General features: G+C 28.2%; 1 protein-coding gene across 2 annotated transcripts in view; it reads left to right on the top strand.

Moving 5' to 3' along the window:
• LOC135949243 (synaptic vesicle glycoprotein 2B-like) overlaps window positions 1-25163 on the top strand; it is a 115898-nt gene extending 90735 nt beyond the window's left edge. For both annotated transcript variants that reach the window (XM_065498744.1, XM_065498743.1), the window contains exons 5-12: window positions 4484-4583; window positions 4787-4925; window positions 5003-5199; window positions 5318-5437; window positions 14730-14863; window positions 14954-15113; window positions 17422-17549; window positions 24878-25163. In XM_065498744.1, the coding sequence (XP_065354816.1) occupies window positions 4484-4583; window positions 4787-4925; window positions 5003-5199; window positions 5318-5437; window positions 14730-14863; window positions 14954-15113; window positions 17422-17549; window positions 24878-24933 (1034 nt within the window). In that variant the 3' untranslated portion in view covers window positions 24934-25163. The remainder of the gene's footprint in view (window positions 1-4483; window positions 4584-4786; window positions 4926-5002; window positions 5200-5317; window positions 5438-14729; window positions 14864-14953; window positions 15114-17421; window positions 17550-24877) is intronic.
• Window positions 25164-25662: the final 499 nt, after the last annotated feature.

Here is a 25662-nt window from a genome sequence, read left to right as displayed (position 1 = left end):
GCTTAGTGGGATGCGAGTGGGATATCTATCAAAATAAATATTTTGTAACTCAAAACATAAAATTTTTGACTTTTTTTGCAAAATCAAAAACTTTGTTGACTTTTTTTTTCAAAATGGACCCTTTTTTAATCTTTTTTTTTAGGTCAAACAAAAGCTTAGATATTATCCTTGAAGACCCTTTTGGTCGCTTAGTGGGATGCGAGTGGGATATCTATCAAAATAAATATTTTTTAACTCAAGACTTACAATTTTTGACTTTTTTTTTTGCAAATACGATTTTTTTTCCAAATGGGCCCTTTTTTTAAAATTTTTTTTGTAGTCAAAAGAAAGCTTAGGTCCATTCCTTTAAGATATTTTTAGTCCCTTAGTGGGATGCGAGTGGGATATCTATCAAAATAAATATTTTGTAACGCAAGACATACAATTTTTTAATTTTTTTTTGCAAAATCAAAATTTTTTTCCAATATGGGCCCTTTTTTAATTTTTTTTTTTGCTCAAAAGAAAGCCTAGGTCCATTCCTTTAAGATATTTTTAGTCCCTTAGTGGGATGCGAGTGGGATATCTATCAAAATAAATATTTTGTAACAATTTTTTAATTTTTTTTTGCAAAATCGAAATTTTTTTCCAATATGGGACTTTTTTTAAAAAATTTTTTTTTGCTCAAAAGAAAGCTTAGGTCTTTTCCTTTAAGACCTATTTTGTCACTTAGGAAGATGTGAGTAGGATATCTATTAAAATAAAAATGTTGTAACTCAAGACATTCAATTATTGACTTTTTTTTTGCAAATTCGAATTTTTTTTTCAAAATGGGCCCTTTTTTAAAATTTTTTTTTTAGTCAAAAGAAAGCTTAGGTCCATTCCTTTAAGATATTTTAGGTCCCTTAGTGGGATACGAGTGGGATATCTATCAAAATAAATATTTTGTAACTCAAGATATACAATTTTTGATTTTTTGGCAAAATCAAAAACTTTTTTGACTTTTTTTTAAAATGGGCCCTTTTTGTAATTTTTTTTTTGCTATAAAGAAAGCTTAGGCCTATTCCTTTAAGATGGTTTTGATCGCTTAGTGGGATGCGAGTGGGATATATATCAAAATAAATGTTTTGTAACTCAAGACATACAATTTTTGTGTTAAAACATTTATTTTGATAGATATCCCACTCGCATCCCACTAAGGGACTAAAGATATCTTAAAGGAATGGACCTAGGCTTTCTTTTGAGCAAAAAAAAAAAATAAAAAAGGGCCCATATTGGAAAAAAATTTTGATTTTGCAAAAAAAAATTAAAAAATTGTATGTCTTGCGTTACAAAATATTTATTTTGATAGATATCCTACTCGCATCCCACTAAGGGACTAAAGATATCTTAAAGGAATGGACCTAAGCTTTCTTTTGACTACAAAAAAAATTTTAAAAAAAGGGCCCATTTGGAAAAAAAATCGTATTTGCAAAAAAAAAGTCAAAAATTGTAAGTCTTGAGTTAAAAAATATTTATTTTGATAGATATCCCACTCGCATCCCACTAAGGGACTAAAAATATCTTAAAGGAATGGACCTAGGCTTTCTTTTGAGCATTTTTCCATATTGGAAAAAAATTTTGATTTTGCAAAAAAAAAATAAAAAATTGTATGTCTTGCGTTACAAAATATTTATTTTGATAGATATCCCACTCGCATCCCACTAAGGGACTAAAAATATCTTAAAGGAATGGACCTAAGCTTTCTTTTGACTACAAAAAAAATTTTAAAAAAAGGGCCCATTTGGAAAAAAAGTCAAAAATTGTAAGTCTTGAGTTAAAAAATATTTATTTTGATAGATATCCCACTCGCATCCCACTAAGCGACCAAAAGGGTCTTCAAGGATAATATCTAAGCTTTTGTTTGACCTAAAAAAAAAAGATTAAAAAAGGGTCCATTTTGAAAAAAAAAGTCAACAAAGTTTTTGATTTTGCAAAAAAAGTCAAAAATTTTATGTTTTGAGTTACAAAATATTTATTTTGATAGATATCCCACTCGCATCCCACTAAGCGACCAAGTAGGTGTTCAAGGAAAATATCTAAACTTTATTTTAAGAAAAAAAAAAAATAAAAAAAATAGCGTATTTTAAAAAAAAGTCAAAAAAGTTTTTGATTTCGGAAAAAAAATATTAAAAATTTTTTATTTTTTTTTTTAAATATTTTTTTTCGAAAGATCGAAGAAATAGCTATCTATACTATTTGGAACACATTTTGCTAAGAACAATAGGTAATAAGTTACATGGATAAGAAAAAACCCCTGTTTGACCAAATTGTCAAAATTTTACCCCCTATAACTCAGAGAGTTCTCGACCGATGTTGTTGAAAAATTGTGTCTGAGTTACTATCCAATAGAGCTAACCTTGGTGCAAATTTCATCCCGATCGGAAGACATCGATTTCAAAAGTTGGTTCACTTGACATGAAATCCCCCATATATATTGTTGAAATATAAATCTCTTTGTGGGGTAAAAATATTTTTCCTTCTTCTAGTGAAATAAATAGCTTGAGTTTTTTGGGTGTTAATCAGAATTTTCCATTTGTTGAAATATTCTACTGGAAATATATAACTGCTAGATCATCTTGAAGACTATTAATTATATTTTCTGCCAGTACATCGTGACAGAGGATAGCAGTATCATCTGCGGAAATTGAAGACAAACAATTAAGGAGCGATGGAAAATCAGAGGTGAAAATGTTGTAAAGAATTGGAGATAAACAAGACCCTTGAGGGCACCCTGCTGTGATTACAATTTTCGAAGAACAAGTTTTTCCAATGTATACTTTATAATTTCTATTGAGTAGAAAGCTTTGAATTGGTTTGGTAATCTCAGGAGGGAAGTTCAGTTGAACCATTTTATAAATAAGGCCATCGTGTCATAAAACTATTACGAATTATCACAAATTGTTTATAAATTTTCCAGTTTTTCAATACAAATTTAAAATTTTTGTGTGGAAATTTGTAATAATTCGTAATAGTTTTTTGTTATTGGAATATACTGGTTTAAAAACTAAAAATGAGTCTCCTGAAAAATTTAATTTTTTGAGTTATGACGTTGTTGCCGCAAACGAGCAATATGTTAAAGGGATACTGCTGAGTATTCACAGTTTTAAAATGCCTAAAACTCGGAAGAATCTGCATTGACTTGTATTTGCGATGTTATTAAATACTACGGGAAAATGCAACTAATATTCAGAAGAATATTGTTGAGTTTATGTATGAAAAGAAAGAGTATTCGCTCCAGAATTAAAGCTAGGCTAGATTTGAGACCAAATCTCAATTTTTCCAACAATGAGACTGATAATGGATATTTATTAATACTAATTCAAGAACTTAACTGATAAGTTTAAATATTTGTTTAGTATGTTTAAGGCTATGGAGCATTGATTCATAGTACAGAAGAAACAAAATTCGAAAAAAAAATTCGCTTCATCCTAATGTTTATATCAGAAGCTTAATATAAAGCACGTTAAATGAATTTTTTATTAATGTGTTAATTAAATTGTGGCTTCAGAAATTAAACAAATATTATTACGATTTAATATTATTTTATTGCTAAATACGAGTAATGTTTATGGCCTCGAATCTACGGGATTGAAACGGGCGTTAATTGACAAAATCAATACAAACTGATGTCAGTAAATAAAATAATTAGGAAGAAAATTTTTATTTAACAATATTCAAAATACTTTGTAAATGCCCAAAAATGTTTAATAATCTTAATAGATTTCACAAATATTTATAGATTTAAAAAACTCAAAAAGTTTATTTTTTTATGTGACAAATTACCAAAAGTGACAACAGCCAATCAGATGATTTCACAAAGTAATTTAATATTCAATAACTTCATTAAAATATGTTCTGTTTGGAACTAGTTAGAGTTATAAGTTTATTCGGAAATAATAAAATGTACACTAGACCTGCCCTTAAATATAGATTTGCTTTGAACGAGCATTTGTTAGTATTTAATACTAACTGATTTTATATTCGAGTCCAATCATTTAAACGCAACCGGTCTCATTAATCGATTGAAAGTTGTGAAATTGATTAAATATTGGTACTTTTTTATTTGTTATTTTAAAAAGTCGTTTTTGTATAAACACTAAAGAAATAATTTTACCAAATTTGTAAACCAAAAATTTATTCCTCGAAATCCTCCAAATTTCAATCGGTCCGGCGCTAATTCATAATAGGTGCAACCGTTAAAATTTCAATTTATAATCTTTATTGATTGTTTATTAGAATCTAAAACAATTATTTTAATATAATGAAATATCGTTACAAACAAAAAATTTTAAATTTGAGATATGCATGAAATTTTAAAATTTGAGATATGCATTTGTAATATTTTAGAGCTTGGGGGCATTTAGAATTGCAAAATAAGGGCCACCCTATTGTTCATGCAAAAAATATGAAACGTACGCATTTAATTGTATCGAATTAATTATTAAAGTTTTTGAATTTTTAATAGGTATCGCGTGGTTAGTCATTCCTGTTGTAATTCATTTGGAATCAGACGTATTCTTTTATCACAGTTGGAATCTATTTGTTGCAATTTGTGCAATTCCCAGGTTAGTACAAATACAAGGTGGCGCTAAAGAAATCACTACATTTGCTAAGCCAAAAGAATAAAAGCAATTTGGATTAATGTTAATTATTTGGAGTTTTTTCCCCCGAAAAAAGCTTGGCTTTAAAACTCATCAATTGGGTGATTAGTTTTGTGCCACGTTTTAAATATTAATGAATATATGTATGAATATTAATTTCGTTATAGTTTATTACTGGGTTGCTGGTTATTTGCTTTTCCCGAAAGTCCCAAATTTTTACTAGAACATGGAGAAACTGAAAAAGCACTTAAAATTCTTGTATATATGTTTGCTAAGAATACTGGACGAAAACCAGAAGATTATCCAGTAAGGAAATTAAGTTTATAAATTACCGATGTACATTTTATTTTAATTTTAAACTCATTCTATTATTTTCCTTGTAGTGCAAGAGTCTCATTGCTCCGAGTCGAACTACAGAAAAAACTGGTGAGAAAAGCGTGCGAAATTTAAGACTTCGAAAGCCAGAAGAACTGAAGTTATTGCTTGCAGAAATTTGGTCACAAACAAAAACACTCTGCAAGAAACCTCATCTGAGAAATACATCATTAACATGCGCCATTCAATTTTGTCTGACAACGAGGTTAGTAGGTCCCTGCCTTTAAAAGTGTGTGAGTCATTGAAGTCGTACAAGTTTCCATTTTTGTTCATTAAATTACTTTATTAATTAATTATTGTGTATTCGATTTCTACATCCACAGCTACTACACATTAATGGTATGGTTTCCAGAATTATTTCAAAGATTTGATGACTACGAAAAGTTAAATCCCGGCGTATCAGCATCTGTATGTGATGTATCATCAATAGTTGTATCAAATTCGTAAGTATTTTATTAGATATAATAATTATTTTTTATATTATAAAAGCACATTCACCATGTTTCATTACAGAGCTGTAAATGAATGGTTCATATTTGATTTCAAATTCACCATGAATTAAAAAAAAAAATATGTTATGAATTCAGTTTAATCAAAATGTAAATTGAATGGGTTAAAAATTCTTGAATGCATTTCCTTCTTTCAAAATTCTTGAAAGCATCCAGTTTTCCCAAACTATGAATGAATATCTCTTTTATGAAATAGGGTATCATTTAAATATACTATATCTGACATGTCCAAGTTTGACATGTGAATCATGTTTAATTTTTTGAAATATGTAAATTTTATGTAAAATGCAAGTATTTTATTTTGGCTTGAGTTAAATTTTTACTATGTATTAATTCAAAGATTACATTAAAAATGTTATTTTAGACATTTGACATATTACAATGCAATTTTTTACCCGGCCAAGGCCGTCATCAACAATTTTCATTGCCAAGATCTAGAGTAAATAATATATGGGGGATTTCATGTCATGTGAACCAACTTTTGAAATCGATGTCTTCCGATCGAGATAAAATTTGCACCAAGGTTAGATCTATTGGATAGTCTGTAATTCAGACACAAGATCGGTCGAGAAATCTCTGAGTTAGAAGGTTTGACATTTTGGCCAAGCAGGTGTTTTTTCTCATCCATGTAACTTATTACCTATTGTTCTTAGCAAAATGTGTCCCAAATATTTTAGATAGCTATTTCTTCAATCTTTCGAAAAAATACATTTTCTTCAAAATGGGCCATTTTTTTGGTCGCTTAGTGGGATGCGAAATAAATGTTTTGTAACTCAAAACATACAATTTTTGACTTTTTTTGCAAAATCAAAAACTATGTTGACTTTTTTTTCAAAATGGACCCTTTTGTATTTTTTTTTGCTTAAAAGAAAGCTTAGATATTTTCCTTGAAGACCATTTTGATCGCTTAATGGAATGCGAGTGCACAGTGGGGCAGAATCAACATTTTTTTTAAATAAATCTGGCATTTCTAAACTGCTGGTTCGATCACATAAAAAATTTGACACGGGCGTAGCCATGGAATATTCAAGTTAAAATTATTTGGAATATTTAAATTGAAAATCGTTTATTTTTGGATCCATAAATGATATTGCTCTGAAATATTTTACATGTTATTCATAATAATAATAAAAAAATCGAGTCCATTCGGTCCAAAAGTACGACCAATATTTTTAAAAAAGCGGACCAAGGTATGAAAAAATTTTAAAATATAAATTTTTATATGCCTATAACTCGGAAATTATAAGAGATAAATAGCACACGCAAGCATGGTTTTTCAAGAACTAGCCTTTGAAATCGGATGGGACACAAAAAAATTTAACGTGTTTAAAAATTTTACATATCGAAAAACTTTGTGCCGCCATAGCGCCCTGGAACATTTGTAGGATCCATTTTAATAACTTAAACTGGAATAGTCCTTGGCTTCGCAAATGTCAAATTTTATCCTGATCGTTTAGAAATGCCAGATTTATTTCCAAAAATTAATATTTTCAAAATAAATATTTTGTAACTCAAGATATACAATTTTTCAATTTGTTCTGCAAAATCTAATTTTTTTCCAAAATGGGCCATTTTTTTAATAAAAATTTCTTTTCAAAAGAAAGCTTAGGTCTTTTTCTTTAAGACCTATTTGGTCGGTTAGTGAGATGTGACTGGTATATCTATCAAAATAAATATTTTGTAACTCAAGACATACAATTTTTGACTTTTTTTTGCAAAACTTTTTTTATATCGGAAGACATCGATATCAAAAGTTGGTTCACTTGTCATGAAATCCCCCTTATATTTAACTCACCATTATTGAGAAATATAATATTGGAAACCAATTCATATTTTTTTACAAGTTATGAGTGAGACGAAATGTATGTACATTAGGCCGGGTCGATTTGTATGGACGATCAAAAAGTAAAAAATCGTATAGCAGAAACGCAATCTACGGAAAATTCTAAGAAAGTTTCCTCAAGAAACCATAGGTCTAAAATCAAATCCTATCTTGCGCATTTCGTCTTTTATCCAATAAAAAAAACTATTAAAAAAATATGTATTGATATATCATTGGATAAAATACGAAATGCGAAAGATAGGATTTGATTTTAGACCTATGGTTTCTTGGGGAAAATTTCATAGAATTTTCCGTAGAATGCGTTTCTGCTATACGATTTTTCGTGAAAAAAATCGACCCGCCCCAATGTACATTAATGTACTATTTTCTATAGCGAACGTTTTTGAGTGTATTTTGTTTTTGTTACAATAACAAAACACATGTTAAATTTCCACTCAAAGTACTCGTTCGCTATAGAAAAACAGCACATAAGTGTGTAAATTTTTTTCTCGACCAAACGGTAGTCAAAATCTTAATTTACGACGAATTCTAAGCAGGTTTGCAGGTTTGGGTCTAAAATCAAAATCGAGCTTTCCGTTTTTAACGAGAAACTTTTTTTTTGGTATTTTATATAATTTTTTTAAATATTTATGCTAAAATTTTATTTGACAAAACTTGACAAAAGTGATTACACTGCGGAACAGAGATTTTGGTGCCCGAGATTTGAACTACGTTTTGTACAAGCTGATGAACCCTCATTACTATGTTATACTTGTTTTTTTCCAGTCAGCTCGCGTTTTCGATATATCGCGGTTTTTATATTTTCATTGAATACCCTATTTTTTGGTGTTTTTCTTAAAAATTTTGGGTAATGCAATTAAGAATGTGAAATTTTTTTAGCATGAGACTGGTCTACATAAACATATGCTTCTTTTGAGTATAATAATTCTTATGGATATTTTGGCATATTTGTCTGATGTTTCGGGAAAGTTGAAATTTGACTTTTTTAGCTTTATCCTTAATAAAAATGTGCATCATGAACATTTTAAATAAAAATTTATCACTGCACATTCAAGGCATTATAGCAAATATAGTTTTTAATTAAAATGAAAAATTAGTTAAAAATTTAATGAAATATTTAGATAATATCCCGAAATTTTACATCCTAAAAAACAATTTTTTTAATAAATAAATTTTTAGGTAGTCATTAGTCTTATTTTTTAATACACATTTAAATCTAACTACAGCAATGTAAATACTTCATTTGACGTTTTTAAAATATTGCGAATTTTGTATTCACGTGATTTACAGAGTTTTTGGATAATATCCTAAATTTATCTTAATTTTTTTTTTTAAACACTAGTATTTTACAGAAAAAAATAAATTTTTACAAACATATAGATTTATTTCTACATTATATAACCAGGAATTGTCTATGTTGCGAATTTGAATACCAAAGTAAGCAAAATACAATTGGAGAACAGTGTTGTAATTGATTTTCGCTGATCTTTTAACATATATTCGTCACAAATGTAACAAAACATATTAGGATCTTTAACACAGCATCTCATCTTACTAGCCATAATTATATAATTATATTTGAAAAAAAAAAAACAGGTGTAAAACATTCAAGTTACGAACATTTATATAGTTTTTTTAATATGAAATACATATGGAAAATACTGTAAAACTTTGAGTTATTTGCCAAATAGTTTTGTATATTTTCAGCGAATTTTCAATATTTTTATATAAATTAGTTTATTGATAAGTTTTTATTGTATATAGTGAAAAAATGTTGAACCCTTTTACCATAGGTCAAACTTATAAGGATGAAACTGAAAAAAGTTAATTTTCAACATCCTTGCGATATCACCAATATATCCTGAAACTTAGATAAACAAAATTGATGTCAAAGAAAAGATAATTTTGTGTAGAATACCAGTACAAAGATGCGTTTTTAATTTTAGTCTCCATTTATGAAATAACCCATCAAAAAGAGAAAAAAATACAGAATAAACAAAAAAATTAAAACCGGGATTTATTAAAAACAAGAGCTCCTCAAAAAAAACTAAATAAAGTTTTGACTAGGTAATGTCCCATACATGTTTTATCAAAAACATTTTCCGCGGCACCAAACCAAAATGTCAATTTTGTTCCTCTGTGTTATGTTTTGGCTTGTTCGAAAGGAAAGAAATGAAAAGATGAATCTTTGGAAATGGAGAAGAATAACAAGAAACTTCACCCGAGGACCTAAAACCGAGCTTTAGGGTCATTTAATACTCAATACTGAGGACGCTGCAGTGGGGAAAATGAAAAATAAATTTATAACTTCTAAACCGATAGTCCAATTTTAACAAAATTGTCCACGACTATAGAGGGGGTGCTGCTGAGTTTAAGTTTTGAATTTGGACTTTAAACACTTAGGTGGGGCGGAGCCTCAAGGCCCCAAAGTAGGGTATCTTATATTATATAAAAGAATTAAAATGATGCCAAATTTTTGTTCTCGAATTAAAAGTTTAAGATTTAATTAAAAGGTCTGGATTTTATTTATTTAAAATCGATATTAAGTCTAAAGTTATGTGCATTTAACTTAAAAAAATTTTTAAAAAGTAATTTTTTTTCATTAAAAATGGGAAGTTCGATTTTGATTTTAGACTCATAGTTTCTTTCGCAAACCTTTTTAGAATTCGTTGTACATTACTATTTTTGCAACCGCTTGGTCAGTTTTTTTAATACATACAAATTGACCCACTCTAATGTACATACTAGGGTATTCGAATTATTCTATTTTTCTCTTGTTCGAATAAGAGATTTTAACTTGTTCGAATAATTCGATAACACGTTTAAAATTAATCGAATTATTCGAATAATTTAAATTTTGTTTGTTTGTAAAGGAAAATAAAAAATAATGTTAAAGTTAACAATTCAAGTATAGATAATTTTAAAAAACATTCGAAAAAAAAAAGTCCATCTTTAAATTTTCAACAGAAATATTCTGGTCAGATTAACTACCGAACAATCTACAAAACAATTGACTAGCAAAACCTTTAGTTTCCGTTTTGGAGCTATGCTTTAAAAAATTTGAGCTAGTTGGACATGATCCTGAATTCAAATACAATATAAACGTATTAAGAACTTTTTTATGTCGTTCATTAATTCGGGTTTTAAATTGAGTAACTAATTCTTTAGTAAATTAATTATTTATAACAAATTGTATTATACACCAAGCTCTATCAAGACAAAGATGTTCATCCTTTTATTTTCATTGGTTCAAGTCCTAAGTTAAAAATGTTGAAAGATTTGTTTTTGGAATTGTAACTTCTTGCAGTAATATTTATATATATAGAATGAGCTATCGGAACACTCATCTACAGTGATCGGAAGTCCCTTTGTCTTTAGTTATTTCTCGAATTTCAGAAACAATACAATTTTTGTGAGTCATTATTACTATTTAAATTTGAAATTATGAAAAATTTTAAGCAATTTAATAAATTTAAATATATGGGGATCACGTCAAGTGTTCCAACTTTTAAAATCGATGTCTTCCGATCGGGATGAAATTTACCTATTGGATAGTAATTCACACACAATTTTTCAACACGATCGGTCCAGAACTCTCTGTGTTAGAGAGGGTCAAAATTTTACATTTTGGCCAAACATGTGATTTTTCTGATCCATGTAACTTATTACCTATTGTTCTTAGCAAAATGTGTTCCAAATAGTTTAGATAGCTATTTCTTCAATCTTTCGAAAAAAAATATTTAAAAAAAAAATAAAAAATTTTTTAACTTTTTTTTCAAAATGGGATTTTTTTTTTTTAAAATAAAGCTTTTCTTTGAAGACCTATTTGGTCGCTTAGTGAGATGCGAGTATGATATCTATCAAAAAAAAATCTAACTTTTTTTCAAAAGGGGCCCTTTTTTAAAATTATTTTTTTTTTGCTTAAAATAAAGCTTAGTTCTATTCCTTTAAGAGCTTTTTGGTCTCGCAGTGGGATGCGAGTGGGATAGTATCAAAATAAATGTTCTAACACAAAAATTGTATGTCTTGACTTACAAAATATTTATTTTGATAGATATTTCACTCGCATCCCACTACGAGACCAAAAAGCTCTTAAAGGAATAGACCTAAGCTTTCTTTTGAGCAAAAAAAAAATTAAAAAAGGGTTTTACAAAATTTAAGTCGCAGGTACGGAAAAACTGTAGGAGGTATTGCCATATTTTTTCATGTTTTTATTCCCTATTATATTCTCAATAAATCCCTATGTGATGATAAAAAAATTCTGAAATTAGTTTAACAAAATTTTTAAAATTTTAAAAATGGATTTTTGAAACTTCCGTTAAAAAAATTTAATTTGTGTGGTCATACCTGCAAATAGGTTAACGTTATCCTACGATGACAAAAACTCATATACATGTAACTATAGATATAGTTTAAGTAAAAATTAGCTTTTATTTTAATATTTCTCAAAATATGTGAATTTTGTTCATACATTTCTTGTTCCAGTGGCCTGAGACACGTAAATGGCCTGGGGAATTTTTAATAACATTAAAATTTTTAACCATTTCTTGTCTTTTATATCTCATTACAACAATTACGTACACATTTCGATTCTTTTATATTAAATTGGAAAAGTAATTATTTAATGGCAAAATTTTTACAAAAACTGAAAAAGTAGCATTTTTTACCCTTGTAAATGTTCTCATGAACTTTAACCCTCGTGCGGCACGCCAATTTTTAACCGATCGAGCTCAAACTTTTGTCAAAATTTGTTTTATCCTAACATAACACAAAACTGCCCTTAGTTTTTGAAAAATCGAAAATAAAAAAATAAGGTCCACCTGACTTGCGTGAAAATATAAGTAAATTTTTGTTTAGCACTAGAGAGTCCAAAAAACCGGCAAATTTGAAAAACCGGTTTCCGGTTTAACCGAAAAAGTGTGTTATTGAAAAAACCGGTTTAGATTATTGCCTTTTAAAAAAACGGTTTAACGGTTTCTGGTTTTGTCTTCAAAAAAACCGGTTAACCGGTTTATATTAAATTTTTATTTAATATGAAAAATGTCGCCTTAAGTTTATTTTTATTTGTGGACGCTAATAGGAAATGTTTTAAGAATTGTGTACTAAATCTTCGGAAATTTAGCATTTTTGAATTCTTAAGGCTCTATCTTTATGAAATTATTTTATATCTTTTACGAAATATTGCCAAATGCTATAAATTTCTATAAAATAAATCAATATTTTTAAAAATGGTATCAAAGTTTTTCATAAAGATGTTTGAATGAGCTTTAGAAAATATATTTCATTAAAACCGGTTAACCGTCTTACAAAAACCGGTTTGTCAAAAAACCGAAAAGTTAAAAAAAAACGAAACCGGTGGAGTTTACAAAGATGAAAAAACCGGTTGACCGGTTTTCGGTTTCGGTTTTGGATACTCTACTTAGCACCTTTCCATGGACTTTACTTAAATTTTCTTAAAATAAAATAAAAAAATCCCTCTGTGCAACGGTTCACATTCCTCATCTAAAATGAAAATTGATGCAAAATCAGAGAATATGATTTTTATTGGTTATTGCAACGAATTGAAAGGATATCGATTATATGATCCAATGAAGAAGATTGTTACCACATGTCGTGATGTAATATTTTTTGAAGAAGAGTTTCTGGTATTAAATAGCGATAAGACGATTGCTGAATTTTGGTTCCAAATTCCTTTTTTAAAGCAAAATCACAATTTTCTTATTGCAACGAATATTAGAGATGAGCCATTATTAACGTACGCAGAAGCTTTAAGTCGTCCAGATAAAGAAAAATGTTTAGGGGCAATTAGAAGTGAAATCAATTCATTGGAAACCAACCATACTTGGACTGAAGTAAATCAAGCAAGTTGTCAAAATGCAATCAAAACCAAATGGTTTTTTAAAGTTAAGGACGAGCCAGATGGATCAAAAAGGTATAAAGCACTTTTGGTCGTAAAGGGCTATACACAGAAAAAGGGATCGACTACGAAGATACATATTCTCCAGTGTTTCGCTACACATATTTAAGAATGTTGTTTGCCTATAAAATACAATCTGGAAAATACAATCTGGAAATTGAATAAATGGATGCTGTAACGGCGTTTTTGCAAGGAGAATTGGATTAGGAAATATTTATTCACCAGCCAGAGGATGTAAAATGTGCAAATTCAGCAATCGGATGCCTGATGTACTTAACACAGTGTACAAGACCTGATATTAGTCATGCAGTAAGTTATTTAAGTCCTAGCCAAGAACATTGGAATGCTGTAAAAAGATTACATATTCAGATATCTAGTGGGAAATATTTTTGCTGTTCATATTTGTTGTCATATAAATTAGACTAAATTACTACATTTTGAAAATCGTTCAAAAAAAGTTAGTTTTTAGAATTTTAATAGCATTTTTTAAATAACTTTTTACTAAAATGTTATGCACTTTGAGTAATTAATTAATAAATCGTTTTTACCTTATTTTAGGTAGTATCCCAATTTTTTTTTTAATAAATTTGTTGTAATTGAATATTTTTTGCAGTCTTAATGAAAATTTAATGAAGAACCTTTTTAGTTAAAAAAAGTAGTTGATAGTAATTAAAATAAAAAAAATATAATAAAATTAAAAATGTATATATAAACTGCTTTTATTTCAAATAAAAAACAAATATTTTTATTTAAGTTTTTTTTTCATAAAAATTTATATTGATGATACGTTTTTTGTTTCAGAAAATAACAATTCAAGAAAACGTAAGCCACATATCTTAAAGTGTGCTTTGAAAAAATTAGTTTTTTTTTTTCATAAAATATATTTCTAGAGTCATGTAATTCAGATTTGAAAATTTTGTTTCAATATCTCAAGTAGTTTTCATTTTATATCGTTTTTTGCTCCTCCTATGAACTTATGAAAACTTATGTTACGTTATTTTGCATTTTAGGTGACAATACTTTGTGGGGTCGCAAATGAGAATTGTAGAAATAGCAAACGGAATGAACAATATATATACATTAAATGCAAACGGACGTAACTACACTTTTATTTTTTTTACAGTACAGTTTAATAGAGAACCATAATCAATCAAAAACTCGATTTTGAATTTTTGTGTAGTTAAGTCCGTTTGCAGTAATCATGGTGAAGAGTATAAAAAGGTCTTGGATTACTAATTTCCTAAAACAAGTACAATTCGTTCTACATTTGCCTGTGGAATTTTTAAATCCCAATTCTGTATCACCTATTTCCTTAAAAGAAACACGAGATGAATATATGCATTTGCATTTTTATCTATACATGTTCCAAATTTCAATGTTTAGACACGATTGACAAGCAAACAAACTCACAAAGACATTTTTGATATATGTACACAGTTATATATGGATTTATAATTTCTTTATAGAACTTTTGATGCATGTGACGCTGGAGTAGAGGAAAAAGTATTTCTACATACAGTTATAATCGGTTTAGCCTGTATACCCACCAGTTTTTGGTTACCACTCTGTGTACATCGATTGGGTATTAAATTCTTCTTGGGTAAGTTAAAAAAATGGTTGATAGATTTATTAATCCATTAAGATTAACACGTAATTTGAAAACCAAATATTCTCGCATTTCATATTTCAGTGTTCAGTTTAACAGCGGCAGGAGTAGTAACAATAGGTCTGTATTTTGTAAGAACGTCTCTTGAAAATCTGATACTTTCCTGCATTTTTGAAGCGCTTACATCTCTAAGTATAAGCACCGTCTACTGTGTAATGGTGGATCTTTTCCCAACCAATTTAAGGTTTGTGATTAAAAAATAGAACTTTAGATTAAGCTTTCTATGAAGTTTTTGTAAACATTGTGGGTTCTCATTAATAGGGCCATTATTACAATTTGCCTTTAAGTTCGAAATAGCAAAAGTTAACTTTAAGAGCACCTTTTTTTTACTTCAAGTTAAATTTTGCTGCTTCTAATGATGAATACATTATATATGAGTCTGAAATTTTCCATTTACATCTTAGTTTTTCAAAAATACAATAAAGGGAAAATAAAAGATGTTATTTATCAATATGATTTTGAATTATCATTATACAATGTCTGCAAAATAGACTCACTATAAAACTCTGTCATTGTTGTTTGGACCATTTGTCACATTATGGAGCAATTTTTACCATTTTTCTTATAATGACATTTATACGCAGATTTTTCCTGTTTTCTAAAGTGTCTTAATAGGGTTAAATAGATCATTGTGGTATCTAAATGAAATATGGCCCTAATTTTGTAAATCACGTCACCAAAGTGATATTTATATGGAAAGCAAAAACAAAATTTCAAAAATTTTAAAAATTTGTTTTATATACAAAATTTTCAAATTATGAAAGGCAAATCAACGCTTGAATTTTGGTGCGTTTGTTCTGTTAAGAATTTGTATATAAAACAAAAACAAATTTTTGAAATTTTGTTTTTGCTTTCCAAATAAATATCACTTTGTGACGTGATTTACAAAATTAGGGCCTAAGTATTATATGTATAATTATTGATTGACCTTTTCTTTAGGATCAAAATTTAGATGGCCCTTAGTGGAGGGGGTAATTGTTTAATTTGATTCGAAAGAAAACATTTTCAAAACACAATGAATTAAACATACAAATTCGAATGATTTTCTTTTCGAAACGATTTCCAAAATAACCCCCCAGTATTTTGGTCTTAATTCCATTTTTGTATAAAAATGTTAAATAAACTTTAAAACAAATCTTTTAATTTTTTGGTGAACAAATTTGGATTTTGACTTATTTTCTGTGTATTTTCGTCAGTTTTAAATCCCCGGGATTCTCTACAAAAAATCCCGTGAAAAATTTTAAAAATTCCCGAGAATTCCTTTAAGTGTTTTGAGTTTTGTTTTTATACCCTTCAGCTTCGTGAGAAGGGTATATATAAGTTTGTCATTCCGTTTGTAATTTCTACATTTTTCATTTCCGACCCTATAAAGTATATATATTCTGGATCCTTATAGATAGCGGAGTCGATTAAGCCATGTCCGTCTGTCTGTCTGTCTGTCTGTCTGTCTGTCTGTCTGTCTGTCTGTCTGTCTGTCTGTCTGTCTGTCTGTCTGTCTGTCTGTCTGTCTGTCTGTCTGTCTGTCTGTCTGTCTGTCTGTCTGTCTGTCTGTCTGTCTGTCTGTCTGTCTGTCTGTCTGTCTGTCTGTCTGTCTGTCTGTCTGTCTGTCTGTCTGTCTGTCTGTCTGTCTGTCTGTCCGTCTGTCTGTCTGTTGAAATCAGTTTTCTGAAGACCCCAGATATCTTCGGGATCCAAATCTTCAATAATTCTGTCAGACATGCTTTCGAGAATTTTGCTATTTAAAATCAGCAAAATCGGTCCACAAATGGCTGAGATATGAGGAAAAAACCAAGACTACCTCGATTTTTGACCTATTTTTTTACCTATATCTGGATTACTAAGACATTAATATAGACAATATGGATATCTAATGATAGATATTTCAAAGACATTTGCAAACGTCTTATATAAGACCATAGTAAGTTGGACCTACAATGGGTCAAAATCGGGAAAAAATTTTGAACCCGAATTTTTTTTTTTTAAAAAAAAATTTTAAAAACAAAAAAAAAATTTTAAAATTTAAAAAAAAAAATTTTTTAAATTTAAAAAAAAAAAAAATTTTTAAATTTAAAAAAAAAAATTTTAAATTTAAAAAAAAAAATTTAAAATAACAATCGAAAAATTTTTTTTTTCAAAAAATTCAAAAAACAACTGGAAAAAAATTAAATTTTGTTTACCTAAAAATATTTAAAATTTTGATGTATAATTTGGTGAAGGGTATATAAGATTCGGCACAGCCGAATATAGCACTCTTACTTGTTAATTCTAAATTTATTACGGAAACTAAAAAACTATAGACATGTTCTTTACCCCTCATATATATATATATTAAATAAATATTATCCGATAGTTCTCGAATCTTGCATTATTTAGATTTAGATACTATTAAAGAACAAAATAACTAATATGATATTATTATTATTATTTTAAATTTTAGCAATTGTTAGTCTATTTAAATAGATTATTTATATTTTTGTTTGTCTTTATTTCAGAGTTATGGCGGCAGCATTATCAATGACTTTTGGTCGCAGTGGAGCTTTACTCGGAAATCTAATATTTGGTTTTCTAATTGACCTCAATTGTATTATTCCTATTGTTGTGTTTTCTGCAATGCTTTTCAGTAAGTTTTGTTTCGGGTGGTTCTTAAAAAGCACTTCATTGGTTGAACCAGGGCGTCGTATGAAAAGTAAATGTTGAAACATGGACAAATTTCTCGCAAATTTTACATAACGTATCGAGTTTTTGGCAGAAAATAATTACAAAAATTACATAAAAGACTTAGGTCCTGATTTAAAAACACGAACAAAAACTTCAGTTCGCAAAGTCAATATCAAATTTGTTTCAAAATATGTCATTAGTAAGCTGATGGATAATTACACGGTGCTCGAATTTTACACTTTTTTTGTCAAGCGGGTTACCCGACGCACGGTGCACAGTGGGGGGTCTGAAAAAAAGTGGAAATAAATCTGTAACTTCTAAACGAATAGCCCGATTTTAATAAAATTTCCCATGGCTTAGAGTAGGTGTTGATAAGTTTTAGTTGGGAATAAAAAATTAGATTGATTTTATATTATACTGATTTTTTTTGGAAAATTTTAATTTTTAAAATGAAATAAAAGTCTTGTTTATGAATCGTTTTTAATTAAATGTTACACTTATATAGAAACTTTCGACTCAAATCCAAAAGTGGAAAAGATATTTGTAAATTGTTATTGCAGTCCCACAATTCCCAAAAAACTTGCCAACTTTGGGATTTTTTAGATTTTTTGAAGACACCAATCTCGGGGCTATGAAATTCCTTTGCACAATATTGAAGAACATATTGGGACATTCAAAACAGGTCTTAATTTTATGAAATCAGCTATGCGATTTGAGAAAATGTTGTCTAAAGTTGAAATTTATATAAAATATAGGTCTACTTCGGAAGGCTCATATACGCAATAATACGAATTTAGATATTATTTTGCTTTTATAATATTTCCCGAAGAGTTGTCTTTCAGAAAAATATAAATACACTATTTATCTTTTTCCTATTTTCTTTATAATTTAAAATTAATGTAAATACTTTTTTCGAAAAAAAAAATTGCGAAAAAACAACTATTTTATTTTTTTAAGTTTGAATGCCCATAACTTGACTCAGTAGAGGTTTTTAAACAATTCTTTCTTACTATTATTAATACATGTCTTTTTAATTCAAAAAATTATATTTCAAGAAAATCGGGAAAGAATTGGAGCCGTTATTAGCAAAAAACCAGACCAAGGTGGGTAAATAAAATAAAATTTTACAAATGCGAATAACTCGTAAACGAGATCTACAATGTTTTTTGTAGATCTCGTCGAGTACATTCCACATATATATAAATCTTTCAAATCGGACCGCAAACTGAAATTTGGCATCATTTTTAATTTTTGATATACCCGAGGTGCCCCACTTTGGGGCATTGTGGCTCGGGCCCCCTTGGTGTTATAAGCCCAAATTCAAAACTAAAACTTATCAACACCTACTCTATATCCATGGGAAATTTTATTAAAATCGGGCTATTCGTTTAGAAGTTACAGATTTATTTCCACTTTTTTTTCAAATCCCCCACTGTGCGGTGCTTTGTCTTGTCTCATAGACAAAAATCAAAAAAAGTTTTGGTCTCAAAATATGATGAAATATATGTTGATCGATATCTAACAACACAGCTCAAATAAATTTGTAGGAATTGGTTTTGTTTGACTCTCTTAGACTTCACCAGAGGTCGCTAAAGTCAGTCAAATTTAATGAATGAAAAAATGAATTCAATAGCTTCAAGAAAATAATTCTCAAAAATTCATTTTTGTAAAAATGAGTTTATATTTTTATTTTTTGAGTTCTTTAATGTTTTTAAAATTCGGCAATAATAAAAATTTTATTAATAAATTCGACTAAAATATCGCTCAAAAGAATAATTTTTTTTAAAAACAGTTCAAAAATTACAAAAGTTTGTTGGAATTTAAAAAAAAAACGTATAAAATCGTACATTTTTTTATTTCGTTTTTTCTTAGTATATAGTGGTGTTAAAAAGGCTGTGAAAAGATAAGTACAAACTTTTTGCCACAACTTTAAAAAAATGCATTTTAAAATAGGTCTAAATCAGAGATTGCCATTTCATAGCAAAATTGTGTAGACCAGTGTTGCCAAAACGGCGGTTTTTCAGCTAAATCTGGAGGTATTTTTTCGTCGTTAGCGGGTATTTTTCGGAAAAACCCCGCTAAGTGGTTTTTCTAGCTACAAAATATTTTCATTTGGTGGTTTTTAGCTCTTTTTATATTTTGTATTTACTTAAGCGAAATTAAAATAATAAAATTTTACAGAAATTTTTTAAGTGTATGCCGATTTTTCTTTATGTTGTTTTTATGGTTTATCGATAAATGGTTTTTTGACTTAACAGAAAGACAGTTCCAAATCAATGTTTTGAAAATTACATTAAGCCTAATAGCAAAGAATAATAACAAGAAGTGAAACGCTGTCAAAAAAAACCTAAGTCGGTTGTCAAAAAAAACTTAACTCTTTGGATGTATTGGTATCATTTTATTTATATGTATTGGTTTTCAAACCACTTTCACCACACTCCTCAAACACACAGAGTTGTAAAAAAGCGACCTTAAAAATTATAACAAAATTTTATTACAATTAAATTTAAAAATTCAAACAATTCTCGAATTATTTGAATTATATTTGATCTGGAAAGGTTTTATAAATAGATTTTTCAGCTTTTTATTCCATAATTTCTGCAAAAATTAAGTTTATTTGAACTTTTTTATTTATTTCCAATACGAAATTTTACAAATGTGTATTTTTTAGTTTTTATTTCACCTCCTAAAAAATTAATGTCAAAAAAATTTAAAAAATATTTTTTTCGTTTGTGCAAAATATACACGTTTCGATTATTTAAATGGTTTAAAAGTGTGTAAAAAAATAAAAATATTATGTGATGGTGAAAGTGTGTGTTAGAATTGCAATTCTGTGCAATTTTCAAGAAAAAGTTTTGAAGTTAAATCTCTCTCTCAGGTGTGTTGAATTCACATACTACTTGTATGTGAGAAGAGAGAGAAGTTGTTATTGTAAAAAAATGAGAGGCTTCCCTTCTTGTTATTCTTTGCCTAATAGTTATTTAGGTTATCAGTTTGAAACTGAAATACGAAAATACAAATGCAATGGAAATATGTCTGAAAAGGAATCAAAAATAAGACAACGATGTGTTGTACATTTTTGTATATCGCTGTTGAAGCAATTGATTCTAAGGTAATTTTTTTACTTTTTGCTTCTAAAAACCGAGACATTCTGTCAAAAATAGATAGTTTTTCAATAAATAGTGTATTTCAATAAAAAAAGATGTTATTGCATATTTGTAACAATTTGGTTGTCCATACAATTTTCAGTAACATCTACATTATTAGGTGGACAAATCTTTCAAATACTATATCGTTTTGGTTTAAGCTTTTGCAGTATCAGGATTCCGCAGAAAATAATATTTTCAATGATCTAGCTGATTTTACTTTGGAAATTATTTGTATGCCATGGTCAAATGCGGAAGTGGAGCGAGTTTTTAGTCAGCTTAATATTGTAAAATCAAACTTAAGAACTTGTTTACAATCTTAGATGGTTAATGGAATTTTGACAATTTTGATACATATTCTTGTATTTTGATTTAATCAAATTAATTTTTATTAAAAATTGCCTTCGTCGCCATGAAAAGTGCTGCTACTATTATGAAATCTCATGAAAGTTTCTAAATTTGGTTGGTACCTCAGAAATATACTCAAAATGATAATTTTTAATTTTAGTATATAACATTTTTGGCACACATTTTAATTTAAAATTTAATTATTTTTGTTTTTAAAACAGTTTTGCTTGATAACTCGTTCAATAAAAATTTAGCGGTTTTAATCAGTTGTTTTATTTAAAGATTTAGTGGTTTCTGGCGTTATTTTAAGTGCAATCTGGTGGGATATGGTCTTAAAGGTCATATGGTCATATTCTTATTCTCTTTAAAAGAGCATAACAAATGTTTAATTTTTTTCAGAAATTTATTAAGCATTGTTGTTGGTTGGTTTTTGGACGAAGCATAGCAAACACAAGCGTTTCAATTACAATTGAACACAAAAAAACAAAGTCAGAAATAAATAAACAATTTGAGAGAATTTCGGTCGTATAATGTATATTCTTTTATTTCCTTAAAATTTAAATTACATTCATTTAATAAATTGGTTATATCTGACAAAAATTCTAAATCTAAACATTCTTTATTTTGTTCTTATTTTAAGTGTTTGACATTATGTTTGCTGGGTAGCTCTCTCACCAATACAATGACAGTTTTAGTTTTGGCAATCTCTGGTCTAAATCCACGATCGGCAACTTCTATACACAGTGCATTTTGGCCGTTACTAAATTTACACAGACTACTCACACTAGAGATGATCCCGTGATTTTTGAAGAATGTCGTTCTCAGTGAACGTTATTTATAAATCACTGTTCTTTTAATCACCGTGATCACGTTTTGTCTATGTTAAGCAAAATAACAATTATGTTAAGAAGAATATATTATGTATTATTTTCATTCTTAAATCTGCTCATATGTTAACCAAAAACTTATATTTGCTGATTCAAAAACGATTTTTTAAAAAAATAGGAAAATAACAGAATTAAGCAAATGCAATAAAATTTTAAGAGAATTAACTGATATGTTACTCAACTTTTTATTTTATATGCATTAAACACATTCAAGACAACAGGCTACACGACTACACGAACACAATTTCTGCTGGCTGGAGTTGTAGTCGTGTGTCAGCTACTGAATTACTTTAAAGACGACAGCTACAAAGTAAAAAACTGATTTATAATTCAGTGGTGCCACTTCAATAAAAAATAACCGTACAAAATTCCAAAGTAATTAAGATTTAAAGAATTATTTTGAGTAAATATATATATATATATAGTTATAATTAATTATGTACCTGTTATTAATTTACATCAATATGGTTATCAAAAACTTCTCTTAATTAAGTAAAAAATATATATTTTTTTAAGCACTCATTTGATTTACATTTTTTATTATATTAGCAACACTATTTCTGCTTTGTAGTTGACAGAAATAGAAATTAGTTTAATTCGGCTACAGCGGCAAAAGCAATCGTGTGGTCGTGTAGCTGTGCTGTCGTCAAAAGAATCGTCTTCATATAAACGTGTGTATTCTAATTTTGACAGATTGCAGTTGGTAGCCTGCTGTCTTCAATGTGTTCCATGCAATACACTGGAAATAAATAAAATTATGCGCCTAAAAATAGGAAGTAACTGTTGTTACCAGTGAATATTGAAAAATATAAAAGAACGACATTTAACAGTTTGTTGGAATACGTAAAAGAACGACATTAAAAGTATCTGTTACTATCTTTTTTTGTTACCAGTGATTTTTTAAAAAGTTACCAATGAATGTTGAAAGATAATGGTATCACGTGAGAACGGCTGGAGCGATTTGGCTGACTCGAATTTTTTTTTGAGTCCAGTCAACTATAATAAAATAGCTCCCTAAAATATGCAGTACAAATTTAGATATTTATTTGCAAATAAATAAAAACAGGCAGGTGTATGTGGGTTGGAGAAACTTGAAGAACTAACATTAGTAAATGCTACCGGGCGAAGCCGGGACGGTCAACTAGTATTATATAATTTTAAGCAAGATGTGGTAATACTTTATATTCTCACCTATTTTTTTGACACATCTCTCTCGATATTTTTCTTATGGATTCAAATTCAACAACAATCTTAAAATTTACAGAATCTTGCCATTTTGTAATATATTTTTGTGCACTGCATTGCCGACTACTGCATTACCGAAAATCGGATAATACAACAAGATGAAGTTAATTACTGTGAGTTATGTATTTTGAAGCCATTAATGAGACTTTTGGAAAATATAAGATATACATATTATATATCGACGTATAGGAAATTGTGTTTTCTTTTCAAAAATATATTAAATTTTTATGAATTAAAAATTTGATAGAAGACTTTTGTCAAAAATGATAGCTGATTTTTTATAAAATTTTAATATAATAAAAGTTTGGTTTATGAATCGTTTTTATCGAAATTTTGTGAATTCTTATTGAGAATCCCACAATTCCATAAAAATTTGACATTTGACCTTCGCGATTTAAGGTTTATCGTTTTCCAATTTTAGTAAAACTTTCAGAGTATATTTATAATTATCTCGGCTATAACATTCTGAATATGATTTACATAAAATTCATAACAGTAAGGAAATAGAGCTCATTCGACAAAAAAGGCCAAATAATTGGTTTTTCTTGAAAATTTCAAAATTTAAATCGCAGGTACGGAAAAACTATAAGAGATATTTTCATAATTTTTTCATATTTTTATTCCCTATTATATTCTCAATAAATCCCAATGAGATGATAAAAAATTCTGATTTGAAAATGGAGTTTTGAAACTGCCGTTAAGAAATTTTTAGTTTTTTGGTCATACCTGCGAATAGGTTAACGGTATCCCACGAAGACAACGGTATGTATCAAAATATGTTAATTTTGATCGTAAATTTCTTGTTCTAGTGGCCTGAGACACGTTAATGGCCTGGCGATTTTTTAATAACTTTAACATTTTTTGACCAATTTCTGTTTTTTATACCTCATTAGAACGACAATTGCGTACACATTTCTATTCTTTCAAATTAAATTGCAAAAGTAATTTTTTAATGGCAAAATTTTTACAAAAACTGAAAAAATGCATTTTTCCCCTTGTAAATGCATCTCAAAACTTCAGAACGTCTTAACCCTAACAGATTTAGCTAAAAAAATTTCAGGATGATTTTTTTACTAATGTTCACCAAACTGGGGGTGAGAGTGGCTAAAATCCAACTTTCGTCTATTAAGGGCCACCCTAATGAATATCCTTACCTGTTTAAATGTTAAACCTCTCCATTATTCCTTTATGAACTTAAAATTTGAAATTTTTATCAGTACTAGGATTGCCTGGTGGTCAAAATTCGACCACTAATAACGAAATTATACAGTTACTTGAGTATTCGCAAACATTTTTTTCACGTTTTTGTACAAATACGCGTGTATTTAGATGTGCATAAGCATGTTGTTGTTGTTTTTCAAGCAAATTTAAAACGCTTTTTTTATTTTTAAAATTACATTTTCTTTTCCTAAAGATTAGCAGACTGTATAAAATAATTATATTCAAAAGTCTTTAGTGTGTTATGTCTGAATTTATATATACATATTTTATTTAAATATTGCTTAATAACTTAAATAACTTATTTATTATTCAATAAAAATGTTTACCTTTTTATCCCTGAAAATCTTTGGATGAATATCAAAAATCGAAAAAGTGCATTTTGAGAACCATTTCAATATAAGTACATATGTATATGTATTTAATTCTAAATTTTTTTATTTCAGTAAGCGGATTTTTATGTTGGTTGTTACCCAGTACAGGGTCTGATGCCTTAGACTAGATGTTAAACGATTAAATAATTTAATTATATAAATTAAGGTTACATGTCCCGTATATATAAATATACACTGTATCTTTCAAAAAAAGACACTCGTCCTAAATCCTTATGGTAAAAAAAATCTAGAATTAATTATAATTAATTGTAATAAAAATAAAAGCCAAACACACTAAATCCATCAATATTACACAATTTTAAATACATCATTAAAAAAATTAGAACGGCAATTGTTTTTGTTGGATCTTAAGGTTTTTGCGCAATAAATAATATACATACATATTAAATAAATAAAATATTGATTATGAATTTTATTTTGTTTCATTATAAGTATCATCGTATATCCCAGTTAAACAGTAAGTAAACCTAATATATGTATGTGCACAAATTGCAAGAAAGAATATTCACTCGAATAACAATGTTTTCGAGTAAATGACATAACTACTCAGTATGGTTTAACCATTAATCGGTTAATTTTCGTCGGTTAACTGTTCGAATAATTTAAAATTGACGATTTTCAAATAATTTCGATTAACCGAAATTTCTTTTTTTTTACACTTTATATAGAAATATAGTTTTAAACGCACAAATTTTATTTCTTAACTCGTGAACATTCCCTTCTAGCAATAGTTTATTGAAGTATGGTATGAAAACTGAAACTAACTGGCATACCTAAACACGGGCGGCAAGCGTTTTTTAGTTGTCAAAAATTCTCATGCCCATACAATTTGTATG

The sequence above is a fragment of the Calliphora vicina genome, chromosome 1, assembly GCF_958450345.1.
Source record: "Calliphora vicina chromosome 1, idCalVici1.1, whole genome shotgun sequence".
NCBI classification, from domain to species: Eukaryota; Metazoa; Arthropoda; class Insecta; order Diptera; family Calliphoridae; genus Calliphora; species Calliphora vicina.
The sequence above is the reverse complement of the archived record's forward strand: the minus strand, read 5'-3'. Positions and strand labels throughout refer to the sequence as shown.